Source organism: Procambarus clarkii, chromosome 6, assembly GCF_040958095.1.
Source record: "Procambarus clarkii isolate CNS0578487 chromosome 6, FALCON_Pclarkii_2.0, whole genome shotgun sequence".
Classification (NCBI taxonomy): Eukaryota; Metazoa; Arthropoda; class Malacostraca; order Decapoda; family Cambaridae; genus Procambarus; species Procambarus clarkii.
In genome coordinates, this window is record NC_091155.1 from 33,721,357 (window position 1) to 33,747,275 (window position 25,919).

Consider the following 25,919-nt stretch of genomic DNA (forward strand, 5'->3'; position numbering starts at 1 on the left):
TAATCTTATTCTGATACCCTGTGGTCCCTGAGGCCCCTGGAGGTCCCTGGGGGTCCCTGGGGGTCCCTGGGGGCCCCTGGAGGTCCCTGGGGGTCCGTGGAGGCCCCTGGGGGTCACTGGGGGGGTCCCTGGGGGTCACTGGGGGTCCCTGGGGGCCCCTGGAGGTCCCTGGGGGTCCCTGGGGGCCCCTGGAGGTCCCTGGGGGTCCGTGGAGGCCCCTGAGGGTCACTGGGGGGGTCCCTGGGGGTCACTGGGTGTCCCTGGGGGCCCCTGGAGGTCCCTGGGGGTCCCTGGGGGCCCCTGGAGGTCCCTGGGGGTCCGTGGAGGCCCCTGGGGGTCACTGGGGGGGTCCCTGGGGGTCACTGGGGGCCCCTGGAGGTCCCTGGGGGTCCCTGGGGGCCCCTGGAGGTCCCTGGGGGTCCGTGGAGGCCCCTGGGGGTCACTGGGGGGGTCCCTGGGGGTCACTGGGGGATCCCTGGAGGCCCCTGGGGGCCCGCTGGAGGCCCCTGGGGGCCCGCTGGAGGCCCCTGTGGGCCCCTGGGGGTCCCTGGGGGTCCCTGGAGGCCCCTGGGGTCCCTGGGAGCCCCCTGGGGGCCTCTGGGGGTCCCAGGAGGCCCCTGGGGTCCCTGGGAGCCCCCTGGGGGCCTCTGGATGTCCCCTGGAGGTCCCCTGGGGGTCCCTGTGGTCCCCTGGGGGTTCCTGAGAGTCCCTGGGGGGCCCTGGGGGGCCCTGGAGGTCCCTGGAGGCCTCTGGAGGTCCCTGGAGGCCCCTGGAGGTCCCTGGGGGCCTCTGGAGGCCCCTGGAGGTCCCTGGGGGTCCCTGGAGGTCTCTTGGGGGCCCCTGGGGGTCCCTGGAGGTCCCTGGGGGCCTCTGGAGGCCCCTGGAGGTCCCTGGGGGTCCCTGGAGGCCCCTGGGGGCCCCTGGGGGTCCCTGGAGGTCCCTGGAGGTCCCTGGGGGTCCCTGGAGGTCCCTGGGGGTCCCTGGAGGCCCCTGGGGTCCCTGGGAGCCCCCTGGGGGTCCCTGGGGGACCCTTGGGGGCCCCTGGGGGCCCTGGGAGCCCCCTGGGGGCCTCTGGAGGTCCCTGGAGGCCCCTGGAGGTCCCTGGAGGCCCCTGGAGGTCCCTGGGGGTCCCTGGAGGTCTCTGGCCCCTGAATTTTTCCTTTCTCGCTATTCAGATTCTTTTCATATCGATATATCTTCTCTCCCTTCCCGTCCCATCATCAATCCTTTCCACCTGCTCCCCTTCCATTCCCTGTGGAAGGGGCGTGTGTGTTGGGATAGAGGATAGAGACAAGGATGGGCTGTCCATCCTCCTGTCTCTCTCACACTCTTCGAGAGAGACGTTCTTTCTTGCCTCTTTGTGTCTTATTGTCCCTGAGGTGAGGTAGGTGTGGGGCTGGGTGTAGCAGGTGTGGTGGAGGGCTGGGTGTAGCAGGTGTGGAGGGCTGGGTGTAGCAGGTGTGGAGGGCTGGGTGTAGCAGGTGTGGTGGAGGGCTGGGTGTAGCAGGTGTGGAGGGCTGGGTGTAGCAGGTGTGGTGGAGGGCTGGGTGTAGCAGGTGTGGGTGGTGGGCTGGGTGTAGCAGGTGTGGTGGAGGGCTGGGTGTAGCAGGTGTGGTGGAGGGCTGGGTGTAGCAGGTGTGGTGGAGGGCTGGGTGTAGCAGGTGTGGTGGAGGGCTGGGTGTAGCAGGTGTGGTGGAGGGCTGGGTGTAGCAGGTGTGGTGGAGGGCTGGGTGTAGCAGGTGTGGTGGAGGGCTGGGTGTAGCAGGTGTGGGTGGTGGGCTGGGTGTAGCAGGTGTGGGTGGAGGGCTGGGTGTAGCAGGTGTGGTGGTGGGCTGGGTGTAGCAGGTGTGGTGGAGGGCTGGGTGTAGCAGGTGTGGTGGAGGGCTGGGTGTAGCAGGTGTGGGTGGTGGGCTGGGTGTAGCAGGTGTGGTGGAGGGCTGGGTGTAGCAGGTGTGGGTGGTGGGCTGGGTGTCGCAGGTGTGGGTGGTGGGCTGGGTGTCGCAGGTGTGGTGTGGGGCTGGGTGTCGCAGGTGTGGTGGGCCAGATGTAGCAGGTGTGGCGATGGCCTGGGTGTAGCAGGTGTGGAGGGCCAGGTGTAGCAGGTGTGTAGCTAGACACAGACACCATAATCCCGGTACAGTAACACAAAGTGATAAGGACCAACAAAACACTATATTCAAGAACACTATTATACACCCTACACAGAACACTATATTCACTATATTAAAACACTATAGAACAAGAACTTGTAGACCAAAAAAACGGTTAAAGTGAACCGCGACTCTTAACCATCACAGTAGAATTCAAATTTTCAAATTTCAAATTGGCGGAATCGCCGTTAAAAACCGTCTATGCTAACGAGTGCAATCGATGAAAAAGATTAGAATTGAAGATTAGTAGGCATAAGAAAGGTGTTAGTGAGCAACCCGTTCTCGCAAATTTAATAAGTCAATATTGACTTATTAAATATGTGCATAGGTGACATACTTAACATAATAGATACCCTTAAAAAGATTCATAGAAAACACCGACCTTACCTAACCTACTTAGTATGTTAAGATAAGCATCTTATTGCTTCGTAATTACAATTATTACCTAACCTATAATAGGTATAGGTTAAGGTAATAATTGTAATTACGAAGCAATAAGATGCTTATCTTAAGATACTAACAAGGTTAGGTAAGGTCGGTGTTTTCTATGAATCTTTTTAAGGGTATCTATTATGTTTAGTATATCACCTATGCACGTAGTTAATAAGTCAATATTGACTTTACGAATTTGCGAGAACGGGTTGTAGTGAGAGGGTGAGTATATATAGAGGATTAGTAGATGGTAGATTAGTAGATTAGGCTTTTGAGAACCTTCTACCCCCTCCCCCCTTTCCTTTTATTCACGGTTAGGTAACGGGTTACCGTTGGCCGCTAATGAGTGACGTTATAACAGTGCATTTCAATGTTTGTGAAGGCATTTGGATGCTCCTGTTACCTAGCAGTAAAATAGGTACCTGGGAGTTAGTCAGCTGTCACGGGCTGCTTCCTGGAGGCCTGGTCGAGGACCGGGCCGCGGGGACACTAAAGCCCCGAAATCATCTCAAGATAACTCAAGATAACCCCCCTAGTCGCCATAGGCTCCAGGAGAAGCAAAGATGTCTCCAGGAAGTATTTGAGGACCAATGGAATGGGATCGAACTCGCGGCTCTAGACCACCTAGGTTGAAATTGCAACTTCTGAAGAGGGGACTGAAAAATGCCATCGAGGCTGGTATAGTGGTCTGCTGGTCTGCTGTCCGTGTGTCTGCGGGTCTGCCGTGTACTTGCCTAATTGTGCTTGCGGGGGTTGAGCTCTAGCTCTTTGGTCCCGCCTCTCAACCGTCAATCAACAGGTGTACAAGTTCCTGTGTGTCTGCGAGTCTGCTGTCCGTGTGTCTGCGGGTCTGCCCCGTGTCTGCAACTCTACTTCCGCGCCATACTTGCATATCTCATTGGTTGCCATGGCAACCGGATGCTGCTGGCACCCCCCCCCCCCTCCCTCACTTATCTTGAAGTGACAGCATCGCCTTGATACGTGGAGATAACTCTGAGTCTGGGATAGGCTGGGGGGGGGGATAGGAGGGATGGGTGCCAGTAATGTTGAAGGAGAGGTGATGGAGCGTGTTACTGAGGATAGGAAGGATAGGGGAGGTACCTTGATGGATAGTAGAGGGGAGACACTCGCTTCTGTTCGGGCCGGCTAGCTTGATACAGAGTCACAGCCCCGCTCCTGTGCCAGGTAAGTCCACTACGGGCTCACCATAGCCCGTGCTACTTGCCCCGCTCCTGTGCCAGGTAAGTCCACTACGGGCTCACCATAGCCCGTGCTACTTGCCCCGCTCCTGTGCCAGGTAAGTCCACTACGGGCTCACCATAGCCAGTGCTACTTGCCCCGCTCCTGTGCCAAGTAAGTCCACTACGGGTTCACCATAGCCAGTGCTACTTGCCCCGCTCCTGTGCCAGGTAAGTCCACTACGGGCTCACCATAGCCCGTGCTACTTGCCCCGCTCCTGTGCCAAGTAAGTCCACTACGGGTTCACCATAGCCAGTGCTACTTGCCCCGCTCCTGTGCCAGGTAAGTCCACTACGGGTTCACCATAGCCAGTGCTACTTGCCCCGCTCCTGTGCCAGGTAAGTCCACTACGGGCTCACCATAGCCCGTGCTACTTGCAACAATTTGTTCCCAGATGCTGAATCTAAAACAGACTTGATGACGCGGGACTCTGAATTCATCAGGCGAGGGTGTAGACAGCCTGTCTGCACCCTCTGCCTGCACCCTCTGCCTGCACCCTCTGCCTGCACCCTCTGCCTGCACCCTCTGCCTGCACCCTCTGCCTGCACCCTCTGCCTGCACCCTCTGCCTGCACCCTCTGCCTGCAAAATCAACACGATGGGGTGGTAGGGGGGAAGGGGGGGGGGTGTTACCGAGTGGGGGGGGGAGGGTTACTGTTACTATGACGCTGTGAAACAAAGGATGAAACGTTCTCTAGAATGCTTCAGTTAATATCTTTGGTTATGGAGGCAAGAGTATTAATATTCATACACGTGTATATCTATAAACAGTTATCTTGAGGTTATCTTCAGATGATTTCGGGGCTTTAGTGTCCCCGCGGCCCGGTCCTCGACCAGGCCTCCACCCCCAGGAAGCAGCCCGTGACAGCTGACTAACACCCAGGTACCTATTTTACTGATAGGTAACAGGGGGCATAGGGTGAAAGAAACTCTGCTCATTGTTTCTCGCCGGCGCCTGGGATCGAACCCGGAACCACAGGATCAGCAAGGCCAGTGTGCTGTCCGCTCGGCCGACCGGCTCCCATTGGCTGGGTATGGACATCCACACACACACACGGACCTGATGATCTTCCGGGTATTACAGAGAAGAATCTTTTACGAGAGCAATTCTCTAATTGCTTCTTGAAGTCTGCTGCTGTTCCGGCAATATTTCTTACGTCTCCTGGGAGAGTATTGAACATCCCTGTACCGCTGATGTTCATACAGGTGTCTGTGTACAACCCGTTCTCGCACTTTCGTATAGTCAATATTGACTTATTAAATATGTGCATATGTGACATACTAAACATACTAGTTTACCTTGAAAAGCTTCATAGAAAACACCGACCTTACCTAACCTTCTTAGTATGTTAAGATAAGCATCTTATTGCTTCGTAATTACAATTATTACTTAACCTATTATAGGTATAGGTTAAGTAATAATTGTAATTACGAAGCAATAAGATGCTTATCTTAACATACTAAGAAGGTTAGGTAAGGTCGGTGATTTCTATCAAGCTTTTCAAGGTAAACTAAAATATTCACAATCAATTAGTATGTCACATATGCACTTATTTATTAAGTCAAAATTGAGATGAATCATCTCAATTCATTGAGATGATTCAATTCTCAATTCTCAATTCAATTGAGAATCTCAATTGAATCATTCAATTGATGATTCTCAATTCAATTGAGAATCATCTTGAGATGATTTCGGGGCTTTTAGTGTCCCCGCGGCCCGCTCCTCGACCAGGCCTCCACCCCCAGGAAGCAGCCCGTGACAGCTGACTAACTCCCAGGTACCTATTTTACTGCTAGGTAACAGAGGGGCATAGGGTGAAAGAAACTCTGCCCATTGTTTCTCGCCGGCGCCTGGGATCGAACCCAAGACCACAGGATCACAAGTCCAGCATGCTGTCCGCTCGGCCGACCGGCTCCCATGGACACTGAACTGCTTGTAATTTACCTAGAAGGTCACCCTATACGCCTCATGATGTTGGAGAGGGGTTTAGCGTCGCATATTTAGGGGTGCGGCTCCAATGGCTTTCTCTTGTGCACACACCCTACTCGAGCATATAACTGTTAATATTCAACTGTTGAATATATATACAGACCCAGCGGCCAGTAATCGAGGAAAGATAAATAGGTTTCGCAAGTGGATAAGGAAGGGCTTGATGATGCCTGCCCTAAAGAGGCCTATAGTCTCCGTCAGTGCTGCTTCACTACTGATATCTAGATCTACCCCCTACATCTTATCCTATCCCACCCTATCCGCTCTCAAGAGCTCCGCCTTACCTTACCCTACCTTTTCTACCTAAATACCTGCATACCTACCTTAATTAATGCTATATTCCTACCTTCCCCACCCCCCCCCCCAGCATTCCATTCTACCTTGTAATGTAAAGCTAACTGTAGAAATTCTGGTTGCAATTCTTTTGACCATGTCGTAGCTCGGTCGATTAAGGCAGCGTCTGGGATGCTTCTCGGACGTAGGTTCGAATCCTCGTCACGGCGCTTGTGGATTTGTTCAGGTTACTGTAGCTTTGGAGGGTGAGGGGGGGGAGAGGGGGGGAGGGGGGGAGGGAGTCCGGGTGATCTTGGCGGGTTAATCCCCGCTGTGGAGGAATGACTTCAATTTGTTAATGCTTTCTTGAGATAATGGTCTTGTGAGGCTGAGAACGGTGAGGTGATTAGAGGGTGGGGGGTGGTTAGTGGGGGGGGGGGTCAGGATGTGCTTAAATGGGTATATGAAATCATGAGACAATTTTAATATTTTTGTATCAAGTACAGGCAACAGTGTTGGGGTGAGGGAGTGTTGGAGAGAGCAGTGGTGGTGTGAGGGAGTGTTGGAGAGAGCAGTGGTGGGGTGTGGAAGTGTTGGAGAGAGCAGTGATGGTGTGAGGAAGTGTTGGAGAGAGCAATGGTGGCCTAACCAACTCTTGTTCTAGATTCAGCAAATTGGAACAAAAAGTTCCAAGTAACACCGGCTATGGTGAGCCCGTAGTAGACATACCTGACACAGGAGCTGGGCTATAACTCGTCTAACCACCTTTATCAACCCTGACAAAACGTTTCATCTGATGCGAATGGGGACCCAAGAGCAGAAGGCTGCCGAAGCATCTTCCAAGTGCATCGACATTTTCCCGGCACTTTAGACCACAGTGACAATGACCCCTTGAAGAACACAACATTAATGAAAACTCTGTGAACAAGACTTGGGTACACAGATGTGTTCTGTGGTCTCCAGGCGACAGCAGCATCATCATCATCATCATCATCATCTTCATCTTGATCTTCATCTTCATCATCATCTTCTTCTACCCAAGGGACAGGGAGGGGAAAACAGCCATAGGGTGAAACTGGAAAAATTTACGGATTAACAAGATTGTGGTCGTTGGGGGGGGGGGGGTTGTGGTTGGATAGGTGTGGTGTAATATGGTGGTGGACGCGTATTATGGCCAAAAATAATAGGTTCGATGCGTATTATGGCTAAAAAAATAATAGGTTCGATGTGTATTAAGACCAAAATAATAGGTTCGACGCGTATTAAGACCAAAAATAATAGGTTTGACGCGTATTAAGACCAAAAATAATAGGTTTGACGCGTATTAAGACCAAAAATAATAGGTTCGCGTATTATGGCCAAAAATACATGTAGGGAAAATAAAAATGATTAGAGAAGAAAATCCTATTTGTGATATCAGACTTTTATTGAGGCTACTGAGGCTTCGAGAGGCAATGTTTATACTGGATAGCATCAGTCTCAGAGCTGTCGAGTGTCGAGCAGGGGTGGGGGGGGGGGATAGTATCGTCAGTAGAAGAGTATCTTATCTTGAGATGATTTCGGGGCTTTTTAGTGTCCCCGCAGCCCGGTCCTCGACCAGGCCTCCACCACCCCCAGGAAGCAGCCCGTGACAGCTGACTAACACCCAGGTACCTATTTTACTGCTAGGTAACAGGGGCATAGGGTGAAAGAAACTCTGCCCATTGTTTCTCGCCGGCGCCTGGGATCGAACCCAAGACCACAGGATCACAAGTCCAGTGTGCTGTCCGCTCGGCCGACCGTATACGGCCACTTTGGTTAAGAACTACGGGCTCACCATAGCCCGGGCTACCTGGAACTTTTTGTTCTATGTAGCTAATCTTTAACAACAACACTTACGTCGGTAAACCGTTAAAACCTCAATTAATCTTGCCGGGTCGAAGTTCGATCCCGGATGTTCCGTCTCCTCCTAATAACTACCTAACCGTTAGAACTGACAAGATTAACGACCGTTATATTCCTGATCAACGTTAGAAATTTAAATTTTTGAAATTAACCGGGTTCCCCAGTACCACTTGCACTAGAGGACTGTACCGGGAACCAGGATCCAGATTCACGAACCAGTTACGCAAACACTTACGAACCTGTACATCTTTTGTCTATCTTTAGCGGCTTTGTTTACAATTATTAAACAGTTAATGAGCTCCGAAGCACCAGGAGGCTGTTTATAACAATAACAACAGTTGATTGGCAAGTTTTCATGCTTGTAAACTGTTTAATAAATGTAACCAAAGCCGTACAAAGATTGAGGAAAGATGTACACGTTCGTAAGTGCTTGCGTAACTGCTTCGTGAATCTGGCCCCAGGTTCGTAAGTGCTTGCGTGTAACTGGTTCGTGAATCTGGGGCCTGGCCCTTGTCTCGTACCGGGATACGAACCCCGCCCTGCAACTGGTAAACTGCTGTAGACTAGATGAACACCATCACGTCCCGAAAGCCGAAAACTGTAATTAAACCGAAAATGCTAACCCGGCCATTGGGGGAGGATTGGTGGTTTAGGATCGTTACAGCTGCTAAAATTGGGGTTGTTACCGGGGGCAAGTCTCCATAGTTGGCAGTGACGATAATTGCATCACTTTCACTGAATGATGGAATTGGTTTTGAGTTTGGATTCAAGGTGGTTGGCTCTCGCGCATGTCATTAGAGCAGTGCCACGGGCATGAGAGCAGTGCCACGGGCATGAGAGCAGTGCCACGGGCATGAGAGCAGTGCCACGGGCATGAGAGCAGTGCCACGGGCATGAGAGCAGTGCCACGGGCATGAGAGCAGTGCCACGGGCATGAGAGCAGTGCCACGGGCATGAGAGCAGTGCCACGGGCATGAGAGCAGTGCCACGGGCATGAGAGCAGTGCCACGGGCATGAGAGCAGTGCCACATCTGTTCACATGTCCATCGACCTGTATAATACACCCGAGGCACTTCTAACAATCTCCGACGGTGATTCGAGTTGGTTTTACCCGCTGGTCAGCAGTGCCAAAGGTACAATAGCAGTGCCTCTACCGGTCAGCAGTGCTTGGTGAAGCTGTCCAATGGTGCATTGTTTGCCTCAGTCGAGCAGAAATACGACTCTCCAAATCTGGCCGGAATTGCAGAGGTTCAAGAGAAATGGAAAGCAATTCACTATTCCTCTCCATTCTCACAGCTATGCATTTACTTGCTCTCTCTGCGTCTACTCTATTCCTCTCGGCCTTTACCTCCTGTTCCTCTGCTTTATTGCTCTGTCATTCAGCATTTACCTCCTGTTCCTCTGCTTTATTGCTCTGTCACTCGTCATTTATTATGCCCTGACCCCTTTATTTAACCTCCCCTTGTCGTGTGAATTTCTGCGGATTATGGGATTGGAAATGGAGTGCCAGTTAAGAATGAATTCTTTGGTCTTGTTTGATCACGGATTGTCCCCATCTGGAGTCATTCAGGAGAGACGTCGAACCAAGATTAGAACCCAAACCTTACATCTTAGAACATTCAGTTTTGTCTCTCATGATGATATATGTTTTAGAAATCGTAAAGCACTTGAATGGGATCGAATACTCGTTCCTAGACGGTTCTAAAGGGGCTTGGAATTAGTAGCAGTTATGTAAATGAGGCTAGCGTCGCTTTCCTTGTAACCTCTTGTACCATTTGTGTAATAAGTCACCTTGTAGACGTATGGTATTAATACCTGAGACGAGTCTGTTTTTTGAGGCCCATCATTTTATTAATTTATCCCGGGACCTCTAATCACCAGAACTCTATACATAAGGGTCGTTACGATCTTATAACTCCCGGTGCTGGAAAGATAAATTCATAGATACCTGATTCAAGAGGTGCCTGATTCAAGAGGTGCCTGATTCAAGAGGTGCCTGATTCAAGAGGTGCCTGATTCAAGAGGTGCCTGATTCAAGAGGTGCCTGATTCAAGAGGTGCCCCGATTCAAGAGGTGCCCCGATTCAAGAGGTGCCCCGATTCAAGAGGTGCCCCGATTCAAGAGGTGCCCCGATTCAAGAGGTGCCCCGATTCAAGAGGTGCCCCGATTCAAGAGGGGGCCCGATTCAAGAGGGGACCCGATTCAAGAGGGGGCCCGATTCAAGAGGGGGCCCGATTCAAGAAGGGGCCCGATTCAAGAGGGGGGCCCGATTCAAGAGGGGGGCCCGATTCAAGAGGGGGGCCCGATTCAAGAGGGGGGCCCGATTCAAGAGGGGGGCCCGATTCAAGAGGGGGGCCCGATTCAAGAGGGGGGCCCGATTCAAGAGGGGGGCCCGATTCAAGAGGGGGGCCCGATTCAAGAGGGGGGCCCGATTCAAGAGGGAAGCCCGATTCAAGAGGGGGGCCCGATTCAAGAGGGGGCCCGATTCAAGAGGGGGCCCGATTCAAGAGGGGGCCCGATTCCAGAGGTGCCCAATCATTCCCAGGCAGTGACCTGTGACCTCTAAAAGCCTGGTTGAGCGTACCATTAACCAGGCGACGTTGTCAGAGACCGAATCACTTCAAGGTAACCTCAAGGTAAAGGAAGGAACCTTACAAAATATACTGAAATTATTATACATTTGCCTTAGACTGTAAGGGAAATGTGGGTAAATCTGTTCTGAATATTATGTTTCATAATTCTGGGTTAATTTCCAAGATCTGGAAATTTAAAATAAATTTATACATCAGGATAAATCCATACAATAAATTCATACATGACTCCGGACAATGCCATGCAACTATGAATAAAATTTCACAGGAATCAAAGTAATTGTGCACTGTTGTATTGTATAATCTATCCGTCGATGTATGAATTATTGTGGACTCAACGTGGTATGGAAGTTGATAAAACAGTAGTTATACGATGGCTTCGAACCTGCGTAATTGGGCACTGTCACTATCGACTGAACCCATGACGAGCTGTTGGCACTGGTGTCTACATCCCTGGAAGTGTTGGCATTAGTGCCTCTGAAGGTCGAGTGCCAGTGCCTCATTCTCGTGAATTTCAATAACTATAGATATACAAATCAACAAAGGCTCTGACAAGAGTTCGAATCTCGTCACGGCCCTTGTGGATTTGTTCATTTGATGCATCACGCTATTGTGATTTGTGTGTACTGTATAGATGTATTTTTCCAAATACATTTAAGCCCTATATTAATGTATTTTAAAATTAGAGTAAAATGGTTAGAATTGAGGTAATTTAGTTTCCGCGATTTACCTTGGATAATGCAGAAAGAATCAAGTCTTACAAGTTATGTTTTAAGACGCAGCCAATGAGGCGAAAGTCTGAAAGTTTAGAGTTCTACTTCCCATGACTGATCAAGTCTGGTGCCGGAGGGTTCCGCCTTGAGTGGGCCCAAATGCTCAGGCAATATTACATACGAAAAGGGACGTCTGTGTGTTTCAAGCGTAGGTTAAACATGGAAATGGGTTTGGGTGGATATAAATAGAAGACCCCTGCGTCGATTGGGTCAATAGTCGCTGCTTCATGTAGACTAATAGACTACTTCGAATGGGGTCTATTGAACTTTTGCAGTGTCCTGCAATGCCAATTTTTTCTCTTTTTACTCACCCACTTCTGTTCCACTTTTACCAGTCCTCTGTCTTCTCCTATCCTGTCTCGCTTCCTCTTCCATTATCATTGATTTCCTGTTACCCCTCTGAGCCCTTTCCTGTGTCCCCTCTCTGCTACACCCTTTCATTGTTCGCTTAACCACCTCCTCTCAGGCACTTGGCTCGTCTAATTGCTCGTTCCCATTAAGGCAAATCAGCCATTCTTTCTCATTTCATCCTTTCTGGTTTATCTCATTTTGCCTGTTTCTTATCTCACCGTATCGCTCCCCCTCCATCTAATTCCCAGGTGCAGTACCTATTTACTGCAAGGTGAAGAGGGCATCAGCGTGAAAGAAACTATTTTGTTTTTGCCTCGGCCAGGAATCAAACCCGGGGCCTTAACATTACGACCCCCCATGCGCTGTTCACTCAGCGGCGCGCCCCCAGTGCGTGAGTGAGTGAGTGAGTGCGTGCGTGCGTGTATTGGCGAGTGCGTGTATTGGTGAGTGCGTGTATTCGTGACTGCGCGCATGCGTGTATGCGTGAGTGCGCGCATGCGTGCGTGATGATCCTTGACGCTTGGGCTGGACGGTAGAGCGACGGTCTTGCTACATGCAGGTCGGCGTTCAATCCCCGGAGACCGTCCACACAAGTGGTTGGGCACCATTCCTTTCTCCCGTCCCATCCCAAATCGTTATCCTGACCCCTTCCCAGTGCTATATACTCGTAATGGCTTGGTGCTTTCCCCCTGATAGTTCCCTTCCTGATAGGTTCACTATTCCCCTTTGCCTACTCTCTCACTCTTTCAGATACACCAATATAATACAATACGTAATACAGACAGCTTGGGGTAGGAATCTAGTGTGGAGGACAATGCCAACTGCTTCCTGGCAGTAAGGAATATGCAGTCAATCCGTTATTATTATATATTAGCGTTTAGAAACTCTTGAGTCATTATCAGAAGTCAAGAACCTCGGAAGACTGTTACACTAAGAACTCTTAATGAGTTTGTTAAACTTATTTTCCTTCGCTAACTACTTGACGAAATTGAGTTTAAGAATCTTTGAGCGTCTGTTAGTAACACTTAATTGTCTAGTTGAGTTGTTAGGGAACACTTTTCTAAGGTTAATGACACCGTATGAGACAATTTCGTCTTGAATTACACACGGGAATCACAATAGCGTGATGGATCAAATGAGTAATCCACAAGGGCCGTGATGAGGATTCGAACCTGCGTCAGAGAGCATTAACACTCGCATCATCTTGCCGTACATCATTCCGAGAGCATGATGCTCTCGGACGCAGGTTCGAATCCTCGTCACGGCCCTTGTGGATTTGTTAATTCGTCTTGAAGTTCGCCCTGTGTTTAGTGGAGATGTTGAACAACAGGTGTGGAGTGAGGTCTCCACACCTGACTACAGGTGTGGAGTAAGGTGTCGACACCTGACTACAGGTGTTGAATACTCTAGTCAGGTGTACATTTGCTGTGAGTGTGGCCTCTTGGGCCACATCTCAAAATGTTTAAGTGGGAGAAAGAGCTTAAGGCGCTTGACTTACCAAAACACCTTCAGGATTAAGAAACTTCCTGAAAACTTGCATTAAATACTAAGAAGATGTTCTAAATCCGTCTGTATCCTCTGTTGTGGGAGAGGGAGGTACAGGTGTTTGGAATGAGACAGATAGACTGGTAAATAGACGGGTAAAAACCCCAAATTTGACAGGACAGAAAAAAATGCCAGGCGTGATAGAGAGAGATTTGGCTGCTCTCCAAGTCGGGCATTCTCCCAACCTTCTGTACTCAGAAAGCCACCCTGCCACCCCCCTGCCACCCCCCTGCCACCCCCCTGCCACCCCCCTGCCACCCCCCTGCCACCCCCCTGCCACTCCCCTGCCACTCCCCTGCCACTCCCCTGCCACTCCCCTGTCACTCCCCTGCCACCCCCCTGTCACTCCCCTGCCACCCCCCTGCCACCCCCCTGCCACTCCCCTGCCACCCCCCTGCCACCCCCCTGCCACTCCCCTGCCACCCCCCTGCCACCCCCCTGCCACTCCCCTGCCACCCCCCTGCCACCCCCCTGCCACCCCCCTGCCACCCCCCTGCCACCCCCCTGCCACTCCCTGCCACTCCCCTGCCACCCCCCTGCCACCCCCCTGCCACCCCCCTGCCACCCCCCAGCCACCCCCCAGCCACCCCCCAGCCACCCCCCAGCCACTCCCCTGCCACCCCCCTGCCACCCCCCTGCCACCCCCCTGCCACCCCCCAGCCACCCCCCAGCCACCCCCCTGCCACCCCCCTGCCACCCCCCTGCCACCCCCCTGCCACCCCCCTGCCACCCCCCAGCCACCCCCCAGCCACTCCCCTGCCACCCCCCTGCCACCCCCCTGCCACTCCCCTGCCACCCCCCTGCCACCCCCCTGCCACTCCCCTGCCACCCCCCTGCCACCCCCCTGCCACTCCCCTGCCACCCCCCTGCCACCCCCCTGCCACCCCCCTGCCACCCCCTGCCACCCCCCTGCCACCCCCCTGCCACCCCCCAGCCACCCCCCAGCCACCCCCCTGCCACTCCCCTGCCACCCCGCTGCCACCCCCCTGCCACCCACCCAATCAGAAAAAAAAATAATTCTTAAATACTCGTATATTAATCTCGAGTTTATGGGACTACGGACAAATATGGCAGACACAGCCCAGGAGTGTGTGCCTAGATGGCTTGATATGAATTATCAAGTATACATGACCGTCATTGCAGGTAGGCATGAATTATATACTATACATGGCCCGTGATTACAGATGTACGGGTTTCGTGAAATCAGGGGTGAGGTGGCCAATAGAATTCACAATTATACAGTACAGAGAGGTGGGTTTTGTAATATACTTAATATACACTATTTACTGTTTGATTAGAGACCGATATCGATTATAGACAGATATAGCAATTGTGACCGAAATACATAATGTATAATACAGCAATACAGATTAAGTTCAAAATACATAAAATATAATGTGAAAATTCACAATGTGACGGTAGTCTATTAACGTGACGGTAGTCTATTAACGTGACGGTAGTCTATTAACGTGACGGTAGTCTATTAACGTGACGGTAGTCTATTAACGTGACGGTAGTCTATTAACGTGACGGTAGTCTATTAACGTGACGGTAGTCTATTAACGTGACGGTAGTCTATTAACGTGACGGTAGTCTATTAACGTGACGGTAGTCTATTAACGTGACGGTAGTCTATTAACGTGACGGTAGTCTATTAACGTGACGGTAGTCTATTAATGTGACAGTAATATTAACTTGAATTTTACCGTCAAATTAAAGGTTTTCATGTCAAGATGTTTTTTATCTGAGCATTTTTCACGCCAGTTGCGAAACCTATACATCTTTGGTCAAGATTGTGGTTGTTTACAACAATAATAAACTTGTGGAGTCTTGAAGGTCGTAAATTGATTCATATAAAGAAAGCTGCCAGGATTAAGGAATGATGTAGAGGTTTCGTCAGGTCTGTAACTCTGCAGTGTGTTAGATACTGTTCCAGGGCACTGTTTGACTACCACCACCCACAGTGGGTGTAGGTTACAACCACCAACTACCACCACCCACAGTGGGTGGGTGTAGGTTACAGCTACCACTACCACCACCCACAGTGGGTGTAGATTACAACCACCACTACCACCACCCACAGTGGGTGTAGATTACAACCACCACTACCACCACCCACAGTGGGTGTAGATTACAACCACCACTACCACCACCCACAGTGGGTGTAGATTACAACCACCACTACCACCACCCACAGTGGGTGTAGATTACAACCACCACTACCACCACCCACAGTGGGTGTAGATTACAACCACCACTACCACCACCCACAGTGGGTGTTGATTACAACCACAACTACCAGTTCATTAGACAGTTTCTAAATGATTTATAATAGAGTTGTATCGACATTTTGAACTTTTGATTCCTATAATTTATCGCTGCTTTCTGATTGCTTAATTGGCAATTCTCTTGTTCCCTCGGGCTGTTCCCAACGTGTGTGGTGTGTTGGTATGTGTGTGTGAACTGGTGTAAGGCATGATCGATCAACCAGGAGTCGATCTATCAGGCCTTCGACCTGGGGGTCGGTCAATCGGGCCTTCGACCTGGGGATCGGTCGATCGGGCCTTCGACCTGGGGATCGGTCGATCGGGCCTACGACCTGGGGATCGGTCGATCGGGCCTTCGACCTGGGGATCGGTCGATCGGGCCTTCGACCTGGGGATCGGTCGATCGGGCCTTCGACCTGGGGATCGGTCGATCGGGCCTTCGACCTGGGGTCGGTCGATCGGGCCTTCGACCTGGGGATCGGTCGATCGGGCCTTCGACCTGGGGATCGGTCGATCGGGCCTTCGACCTGGGGATCGGTCGATCGGGCCTTCGACCTGGGGGTCGGTCGATCGGGCCTTCGACCTGGGGTCGGACGGTTGGTCGGGCCTTCGACCTGGGGTCGGTCGATCGGTGCCTTCGACCTGGGGTCGGTCGATCGGTGCCTTCGACCTGGGGATCGGTCGATCGGGCCTTCGACCTGGGGAACGGTCGATCGGGCCTTCGACCTGGGGGTCGGTCGATCGGGCCTTCGACCTGGGGGTCGGTCGGTTGGTCGGGCCTTCGACCTGGGGTCGGTCGGTTGGTCGGGCCTTCGACCTGGGGTCGGTCGATCGGTGCCTTCGACCTGGGGTCGGTCGATCGGGCCTTTGACCTAGTTAATTTATTTTTGTTGATATTAGATTTACCCAGTTTATTTTCTCGAGGTTAAACTTCCGCCATTATAAGAGATCTGCTTCATCAGCTTCTGCGGGCTCGCCATAGCCCGTGCTACTTGGAACTTTGTGTTCCAGGTAGTGAATCTTAAACAACAACATTATCATCTTTCATCGTCACATGATACAAGTCTTAACTTGCTCTGCTGTTGGCAGCCAAATAGCAGGAACGCAAGCAGACAAGCAAGCAAACAGGAACGCAAGCAGACAAGCAAGCAGGAACGCAAGCAGACAAGCAAGCAGGAACGCAGACAAGCAAGCAGGAACGCAAGCAGACAAGCAAGCAGGAACGCAAGCAGAGAAGCAAGCAAGCAAGAAGGCAAGCAGACAAACAAGCAAGAAGAAACGCAAGCAGACAAACAAGCAAGCGGGAACGCAAGCAAGCAGGAACGCAAGCAGACAAGCAAGCAAGCAGAAACGCAAGCAGACAAGCAAACAAGCAGGAACGCAAGCAAGCAGGAACGCAAGCAGACAAACAAGCAAGCAGGAACGCAAACAGACAAGCAAGCAAGTAGGAACGCAAGCAGACAAGCAAGCAAGCAGGAACGCAAGCAGAGAAGCAAGAAGGAACGCAAGCAGAAAAGCAAGCAAGAAGGCAAGCAGACAAGCAAGCAAGCAGGAACGCAAGCAGAGAAGCAAGCAAGAAGGCAAGCAGACAAGCAAACAGAAACGCAAGCAGACAAGCAGGAACGCAAGCAAGCAGGAACGCAAGCAAGCAGGAACGCAAGCAGACAAGCAAGCAAGCAGGAACGCAAGCAGACAAGCAAGCAAGCAGGAACGCAAGCAAACAAGCAAACACAGGCACACGCTGCAGCTATAATCACATTATTAATGGCTATAACTTGGGTTGCAACGATATTAAATCTCCTTAACCGGATTATGTAAATCCCTGAGCCTGGTCTATTTCTGTGGTGCAGCGGTAAGGTATTCTCCACCCAATAGCCTGCCCTGCCAACTGAAATCAGAATAAGACTTGTAATCCAGTGTGTCAAAATTAGTGTGATACATCTTCGTGTTCCGTATAGGAGCAGGTTGATCAGACCAGCAACGTAGGAGGCCTGGTCGACGACCGGGCCGCGGAGGACGCTAAGCCCCGGAAGCACCTGAAGGTAACCTCAAGGCAGGAGACTCGTCTATCGTTCAGGGAACCATGAGCCTCGAACGAGAACCCGGAGCGAGACAGAGTTGGTGTCTCGGAGCTCCTTGTTGACCTTCTACTGTTATCCCATCGCTACCGGAACGTTTTTAAAAGATTAATTCCTTGCTACAAGGACATGATCTTTGAGAGGGTTGGGGCGAGAGATGGATAATAATATACATGTGGAAAATATTAGAGGGGCAGGTGCCAAACCTGCACACAGAAATAACAGCACATGAGACCAGAAGACATGGCAGGATGTGCAGAATACCCCCGTTGAAGAGCAGAGGTGCAACAGGTACTCTGAGAGAGAATTATCAACATCAGAGGCTCGAGACTGTTCAACACGCTTCCGCTACACATAAGGGACATAACTGGCCGACCCCTCACAGTGTTCAAGAGAGAACTATTAACATCAGAGGCCCGAGACTGTTCAACACGCTTCCACTACACATAAGGGACATAACTGGCCGACCCCTCACAGTGTTCAGGAGAGAACTATCAACACCAGAGGCCCGAAACTGTTCAACACGCTTCCGCTACACATAAGGGACATAACTGGCCGACCCCTCACAGTGTTCAAGAGAGAACTATCAACATCAGAGGCCCGAGACTGTTCAACACGCTTCCACTACACATAAGGGACATAACTGGCCGACCTCTCACAGTGTTCAAGAGAGAACTATCAACATCAGAGGCCCGAGACTGTTCAACACGCTTCCACTACACATAAGGGACATAACTGGCCGACCCCTCACAGTGTTCAAGAGAGAACTTGATAAACACCTCCAAAGGATACCTGATTAACCAGGCTGTGATTCTTACGTCAGGCTACGAGCAGCCGCCTCCAACAGCCTGGTTGAGCAGTCCAGGGAGGAGGAGGCCTGGTCAGAGACCGGGCCGCGAGGACGGTGATCCCAGGAACCATCTAGTAGTAGTCAATAGGTAGGTCCATCCCAAATCCTTATCCTGACCCCTTCCCAGTGCTAGTCGCAATTGGTTGGTGCTTTCCCCCTGATTGTTCCCTTCCCTTCCAATATCTTGAGGTTATCTTGAGATGATTTCGGGGCTTTAGTGTCCCCGCGGCCCGGTCCTCGACCAGGCCTCCACCCCCAGGAAGCAGCCTGTGACAGCTGACTAACACCCAGGTACCTATTTTACTGCTAGGTAACAGGGGAGGGGGGCATAGGGTGAAAGAAACTCTGCCCATTGTTTCTCGCCGGCGCCTGGGATCGAAACCCGGTACCACAGGATCACAAGCCCAGCGTGCTGTCCGCTCGGCCGACCGGCTCCAACAGTCCATTTCTCTACTGTTGGACAAATAGTAGGAGTGATTTCATATTAGGAGGATGGGGCTCCTCGCTGGCTTGTTCCGTGGAACGAACCAATTTGGTAGTGCTCAGGTGCGCCGGGAGGTGGCGGGCAGTTTGTGTTGATGAGTTGGTGCTTGTAGGAGCTTTGATGACGCAGCTTGAGTCATCAAAGTCCCCAAAGTCATCCGCGTCATCAACAGTGGACGCCCCGCTGAAGGTCCGGAAATTAAGGCGCTGCTAAACTGCATGTGCAGCCCTCTGTGTGTAGCCCTCTCTTGTGTAGCCCTCTCTTGTGTAGCCCTCTCTTGTGCAGCCCTCTCTGTTCAACCCCTCTCTGTTCAACCCCTCTCTGTTCAACCCCTCTGTTCAACCCCTCTCTGTTCAACCCCTCTCTGTTCAACCCCTCTCTGTTCAACCCCTCTCTGTTCAACCCCTCTCTGTTCAACCCCTCTCTGTTCAACCCCCCTCTGTTCAACCCCCCTCTGTTCAACCCCCCTCTGTTCAACCCCTCTCTGTTCAACCCCTCTCTGTTCAACCCCTCTCTGTTCAACCCCTCTCTGTTCAACCCCTCTCTGTTCAACCCCTCTCTGTTCAACCCCTCTCTGTTCAACCCCTCTCTGTTCAACCCCTCTCTGTTCAACCCCTCTCTGTTCAACCCCTCTCTGTTCAACCCCTCTCTGTTCAACCCCTCTCTGTTCAACCCCTCTCTGTTCAACCCCTCTCTGTTCAACCCCTCTCTGTTCAACCCCCCCCTGTTCAACCCCCCCTGTTCAACCCCCCCCTGTTCAACCCCCCCTGTTCAACCCCCCTCTGTTCAACCCCCCTCTGTTCAACCCCCCTCTGTTCAACCCCCCTCTGTTCAACCCCTCTCTGTTCAACCCCTCTCTGTTCAACCCCTCTCTGTTCAACCCCTCTCTGTTCAACCCCTCTCTGTTCAACCCCTCTCTGTTCAACCCCTCTCTGTTCAACCCCTCTCTGTTCAACCCCTCTCTGTTCAACCCCTCTCGTACACTAAGTCGCGTTCCTTACCTTATGTAACCAACGGCTCAAATGCAACCTTTTAAAGTATAGTAACGACTACATACTACGTTAATGTGCTTACGACTATTCTACGTTTTCTTCTACACGAGAAGATAGGTTTGGTGGGTTGCTAGGGTTCCAAAGTGTCTGGTTAGACTAAAAGTAGGAGGAGTAGAGGCACTGAGCGCCGGCTGAATGAGGTTCCCGATAATTAGGTTGTTTGTCTGTGTAATTACCAGATGGAAATATTAAGCTCCCGTATTCCAGAGACTCGACCGCGCTTAATTACCTAAACCACTCTACCCTGGGGGTGATATAGTTCCCATAAACATTAATAATTCATACATCAGTTTGTAAATTATGAGGGATTATATATTTTGAGACACGTCTAATATATATTACCTGGTTAAGCAGGTGTGGACTACCGTTGATGATTAACACCTGTGTTTGCCTCAAGGTGTACTTTATCTTTAGCTTAAACTGTCACATTTTGGTCCCGATTGTCTATTATGGAAAATGTGTGGCAGGCAGGGTGACTGGTCTGGGGTAGGGAACTGACATAGGTTGGTAGGGTGGGTGGCCATAATTCAAGAGGACAGAGCGTGCCTGGTCATATTCTGACCTTCAGGATGGTTTTTGGCACTGTCCTAAGTTGACAATCAAGTTAGATAAAGTCCGAGTGCAGTGAAAAGCTCTGTACCCCAGGGTACAGTCCTGGCACCGTTGCTCTGTACTCCAGGGCACAGTCTTGGCACAGCTGCTCTGTACCCCTGGGCACAGTCTTTGTACCGCTGCTCTGTACCCCAGGGCACAGTCCTGGCACCATTGCTCTGTACCCCAGGGCACAGTCTTTGTACCACTGTAACCCAGGGCACAGTCCTTGCACCGCTGCTCTGTACCCCAGGGCACAGTCCTGGCACCACTGCTCTGTACCCCAGGGAACAGTCCTGGCACCACTGCTCTGTACCCCAGGGCACAGTCCTGGCACCACTGCTCTGTACCCCAGGGAACAGTCCTGGCACCACTGCTCTGTACCCCAGGGCACAGTCTTTGTACCACTGTACCCCAGGGCACAGTCCTTGCACCGCTGCTCTGTACCCCAGGGAACAGTCCTGGCACCACTGCTCTGTACCCCAGGGCACAGTCCTTGCACCACTGCTCTGTACCCCAGGGCACAGTCCTGGCACCACTGCTCTGTACCCCAGGGCACAGTCCTTGCACCACTGCTCTGTACCCCAGGGAACAGTCCTGGCACCACTGCTCTGTACCCCGGGGCACAGTCCTTGCACCACTGCTCTGTACCCCAGGGCACAGTCCTGGCACCACTGCTCTGTACCCCAGGGCACAGTCCTGGCACCACTGCTCTGTACCCCAGGGAACAGTCCTGGCACCACTGCTCTGTACCCCGGGGCACAGTCCTTGCACCACTGCTCTGTACCCCAGGGCACAGTCCTGGCACCACTGCTATTTCTCAGTCTTATCTCAGATACAGATAAAAACACTTAGTCACAGCTTCGTGTCATCCTTTGCAGATGACACAAAAATCAACATGAAAATTGTCACTTTAGAAGACACTGAAAGACTTCAGGCAGATATTAACAAAATCTTCGATTGCCCAACAGAAAATAACAAGTTTAACTGTGACACTGAAGTACAGTGACACTGTACTTCAGTATCGCTACAGTGGCTTAACCAGTCAAGCCTGGCCTCGGGCAGGGCTCGTGGAGTAGAACAACTCCAGAGATATCATCCAGATAACAGCTAAATATTAATCAAAATATAAAATAATACAAATTCTTATTGTAAGAAGATATTAAACTGATTACTAGCGAGTATAAATATAATATTGGGTGTAGGTGTAGACTACAAATTAACAGGTGTTTTGTGTCTCTCTTGTACAGGTGTCGAGTTGCGAGTACATGATCCTGATCTTGGAGTGCTACGTCGATCCTGTAGAAGAGTTCGTCCAGGCTTCAAGGGGCACCTCTCTCAGGTAGGTCCTTCTCCAGCTTGTACTCCACTACTTCTACGTACTCCAGTGGTCTTCTACGCCCAGGTTCACGAAACAGTTACGCAAGCACAAGCACTTACGAACCTGGGGGACAGATTTACAAAGCAGTTACGCAAGCACTTGCGAACGTGTACATCTTTTCCTCAATCTCTGACGGCTTTGGTTACATTTATTAAACAGTTTACAAGCATGAAAACTTGCCAATCAACTGTTGTTATTGTTATAAACAGCCTCCTGGTGCTTCGGAGCTCATTAACTGTTTAATAATTGTAAACAAAGCCGCCAAAGATTGAGAAAAGATGTACAGGTGTCGTAAGTGCTTGCATAAGTGCTTCGTGAATCTGGCCCCCAGGTTCGTAAGTGCTTGCGTAACTGCTTCGTGAATCTGGCCCCCAGGTTCGTAAGTGCTTGCTTAATGGCTTCGTGAATCTAGCCCCCCAGGTTCGTAAGTGCTTGCGTAACTGCTTCGTGAATCTGGCCCCCAGGTTCGTAAGTGCTTGCGTAACTGCTTCGTGAATCTGGCCCCCAGGTTCGTAAGTGCTTGCTTAATGGCTTCGTGAATCTAGCCCCCCAGGTTCGTAAGTGCTTGCGTAACTGCTTCGTGAATCTGGCCCCCAGGTTCGTAAGTGCTTGCGTAACTGCTTCGTGAATCTGGCCCCCCAGGTTCGTAAGTGCTTGCATAACTACTTCGTGAATCTGTCTTCTATTCATCATTGTTGGTCTTAGGGTTAATGTGGCCACCTTAGGCAAGGGGGCCACCAGGTGGCTCTAAGGGGAGTCGGTCGGCCGAGCGGACAGCACGCTGGATTTGTGATCCTGTGGTCCTGGGTTCGATCCCGGGCGCCGGCGAGAAACAATGGGCAGAGTTTCTTTCACCCTATGCCCCTGTTACCTAGCAGTAAAATAGGTACCTGGGTGTTAGTCAGCTGTCACGGGCTGCTTCCTGGGGCTGGAGGCCTGGTCGAGGACCTGGCCGCGGGGACACTAAAGCCCCGAAATCATCTCAAGATAACCTCAAGATAAGGGCCTCGTTAGCGATAGTTACCGGGGGTTAAACGCGTCGTAACGCGTCTCACACCTGTTAGCGGACCGTAGAGCTTTTTATAGAGCCGGCTTTAATGTGTATAATTGCCTTGTTAGCGATTATTTGAACGTCTTAGAAACGCTGCATTGTTAGCCGCTCCGGCCTCGTTCTTGGAGACATCTGGCTGGTCTGACCGGCTTGTTCTTAAGGTCTCAAAGTCTAACCACTTAATTGGGTCGTTATCTAGAGCAGTTCTGCGATAGGTGTTCTTTGACCTCTATGATAGCAACACTGTGGTACTTTTATCGTGGTAAGGGGGTGGGTCCGGGACCATGGTAGGGGGGGGGGGTCCTGGAGCATGGTAGGGGGGCTCCTGGACACACCCTCCCACTACATCCCCTCCCACCCTCTCTCTCTCTCCCACTACACCACCCTGCTACACTCCCACCCCACCCACTGGTCATCTTTCAAAGCCTCGTCCTGGACTATGCCATGATCCGCTCGGCTTAACGATCCTTAATATTTAATTCCAGGCTAATTCCCTCTGGTCGAAGTGCTGATTAGGGGCTTTGTCTCTTAGGGCTACCCCTGCCCTTCCTCCCTTAGGGGTAGCCCTTACCTGCCTCCCTTAGGGCTACCCCTGCCCTTCCTCCCTAAGGGGTAGCTCTTACCTGCCTCCCTGAGGGCCACTTCCTCTATGAGGGCCACTCTCTCTCTCTCTCTCTCTCTCTCTCTCTCTCTCTCTCTCTCTCTCTCTGTCTCTCTGTCTCTCTGTCTCTCTGTCTCTCTGTCTCTCTGTCTCTCTGTCTCTCTGTCTCTCTGTCTCTCTGTCTCTCTGTCTCTCTGTCTCTCTGTCTCTCTGTCTCTCTGTCTCTCTGTCTCTCTGTCTCTGTCTCTGTCTCTCTGTCTCTGTCTCTCTGTCTCTGTCTCTGTCTCTCTCTCCTCTCCCCTCCCCCCTCCCCCCTCCGCTACACGCCACAGCCTAAGCTGTTCCGTCCACTTCACCTGTCGCCATCAAAGCAACGTACAGCTTCAAAGTCTTGAATTGAAAAGTTTCACCGACCAAAGCAACTGCAAATTGTTGCAAGAACATCTGATATTGATATGCAACCAATCTCCCTCCTATGTCTCTCCTGCGCTTGAAACAGTCCAGCGATATCATGTCTGTTATGCTTGCAATTTATTCCAAAACGAAATAAAACCCTGTGCCCAGGTTCACGAAGCAGTAACGCAAGCACTTACGAACCTGGAGCCAGATTCACGAAGCAGTTACGCAAGCACTTACGAACGTGTACATCTTTCCTCAATCTTTGACGGCTTTGGTTACATTTATTAAACAGTTTACAAGCATGAAAACTTGCCAATCAACTGTTGTTATTGTTATAAACAGCCTCCTGGTGCTTCGGAGCTCATTAACTGTTTAATAATTGTAAATAAAGCCGCCAAAGATTGAGAAAAGATGTACAAGTTCGTAAGTGCTTGCGTAACTGCTTCGTGAATCTGGCCCCCAGGTTCGTAAGTGCTTGCGTAACTACTTCGTGAATCTAGCCCCCAGGTTCGTAAGTGCTTGCGTAACTACTTCGTGAATCTGGCCCCCAGGTTCGTAAGTGCTTGCATAACTGCTTCGTGAATCTGGCCCCCCAGGTTCGTAAGTGCTTGCGTAACTGCTTCGTGAATCTGGTCCCCCAGGTTCGTAAGTGCTTGCGTAACTACTTCGTGAATCTGCCCCCAGGTTCGTAAGTGTTTGCGTAACTGCTTCGTGAATCTGGCCCCTAGTCATTCCAGACCGCTTTAAACAATTACTGAATGCGCATTCTAGAAATTATAGGATTAAAAGTATTTTAAAGACTGGATTACAAAAATAATTATTTAAATAAAAGCCAATTATAATTACCTTTCGGTATTGAATTAACAAATACTAATTATTTTAATCCTTATGACGAGTAAATTTTGTAGGGGTGAGGTAGAGGGGAATATTAGGGGGGGGGGGTGATTGGTGATTAGGGGGGGGAGGGTGTGTGTGGTGATTGGGGGGAGGGTGAGTGTGGTGATTGGGGGGGGGTGGTAGAGAGCAGCCTTATAGTGTGTGTGTAGAAGGTGAAGTAGAGATACAATTATATGTACAGTAGGTATATGTGGGGGGATATTTGTGTGTGTGTGTGGGGGGGGTGTAGTGTGTGTGTGTGTGTGTAGTGTGTGTGTATAGTGTGGGTGTGTGTGTATAGTGTGGGGGGGGTGTAGTGTAAGTGTGTGATGAGTGTGTGTGTGTATAGTGTGTGTATAGTGTGTGTATAGTGTGTGTATAGTGTGTGTATAGTGTGTGTATAGTGTGTGTATAGTGTGTGTGTGTGTGTGTATAGTGTGTGTGTGTGTGTGTGTATAGTGTGTATAGTGTGTGTGTGTGTATAGTGTGTATAGTGTGTGTGTGTGTGTGTAGTGTGGGTGTGTGTGTGGGGGGGGGTGTAGTGTAAGTGTGTGATGAGTGTGTGTGTGTATAGTGTGAGTGTGTGTATAGTGTGAGTGTGTGTATAGTGTGTGTATAGTGTGTGTGTGTGATGAGTGTGTGGGGGGGGGTGTAGTGTAAGTGTGTGATGAGTGTGTGTGTGTATAGTGTGAGTGTGTGTATAGTGTGAGTGTGTGTATAGTGTGTGTATAGTGTGTGTGTGTGATGAGTGTGTGGGGGGGGGGTGTAGTGTAAGTGTGTGATGAGTGTGTGTGTGTATAGTGTGAGTGTGTGTATAGTGTGAGTGTGTGTATAGTGTGTGTATAGTGTGTGTGTGTGATGAGTGTGTGTGTAGTGTGTGATAGTGTTTACCTAACAGTGACTACGGGGAAGTGAGGCTCAGGTAATTGTGTCGTGTCTGCTAGCCTTGTTGTTGTCGTTTTAATTAAACTTTCGTGACAAAGTCTTTGTTGAATGTGACCCAACAGTTGGCTTCCACCTGTCGCCCACTGTTCACACCACGAGTATTTCCTCACATTTCAT

The 25,919-nt window shown here is 51.0% G+C and overlaps 2 protein-coding genes across 3 annotated transcripts in view; one reads left to right on the forward strand and one right to left on the reverse strand.

Annotated features, from left to right (window-relative positions):
- The window catches only part of LOC138355011 (uncharacterized), a 67,743-nt gene extending 45,806 nt beyond the window's left edge, over window positions 1-21,937 (forward strand). For both annotated transcript variants that reach the window (XR_011223801.1, XM_069309724.1), the window contains exon 3: window positions 21,800-21,937. Coding sequence is in view for 1 of the 2 variants with exons in the window: in XM_069309724.1 (XP_069165825.1) it covers window positions 21,800-21,895 (96 nt within the window). In the remaining variant the exon portion in view is untranslated. The remainder of the gene's footprint in view (window positions 1-21,799) is intronic.
- LOC138354701 (glutamine-rich protein 2-like) lies at window positions 19,105-20,724 on the reverse strand. The gene is given in 4 exon segments (XM_069309107.1): window positions 19,105-19,237; window positions 19,239-19,621; window positions 19,665-19,889; window positions 20,599-20,724. Coding segments are annotated over 4 exon segments (867 nt in total).
- Window positions 21,938-25,919: the final 3,982 nt, after the last annotated feature.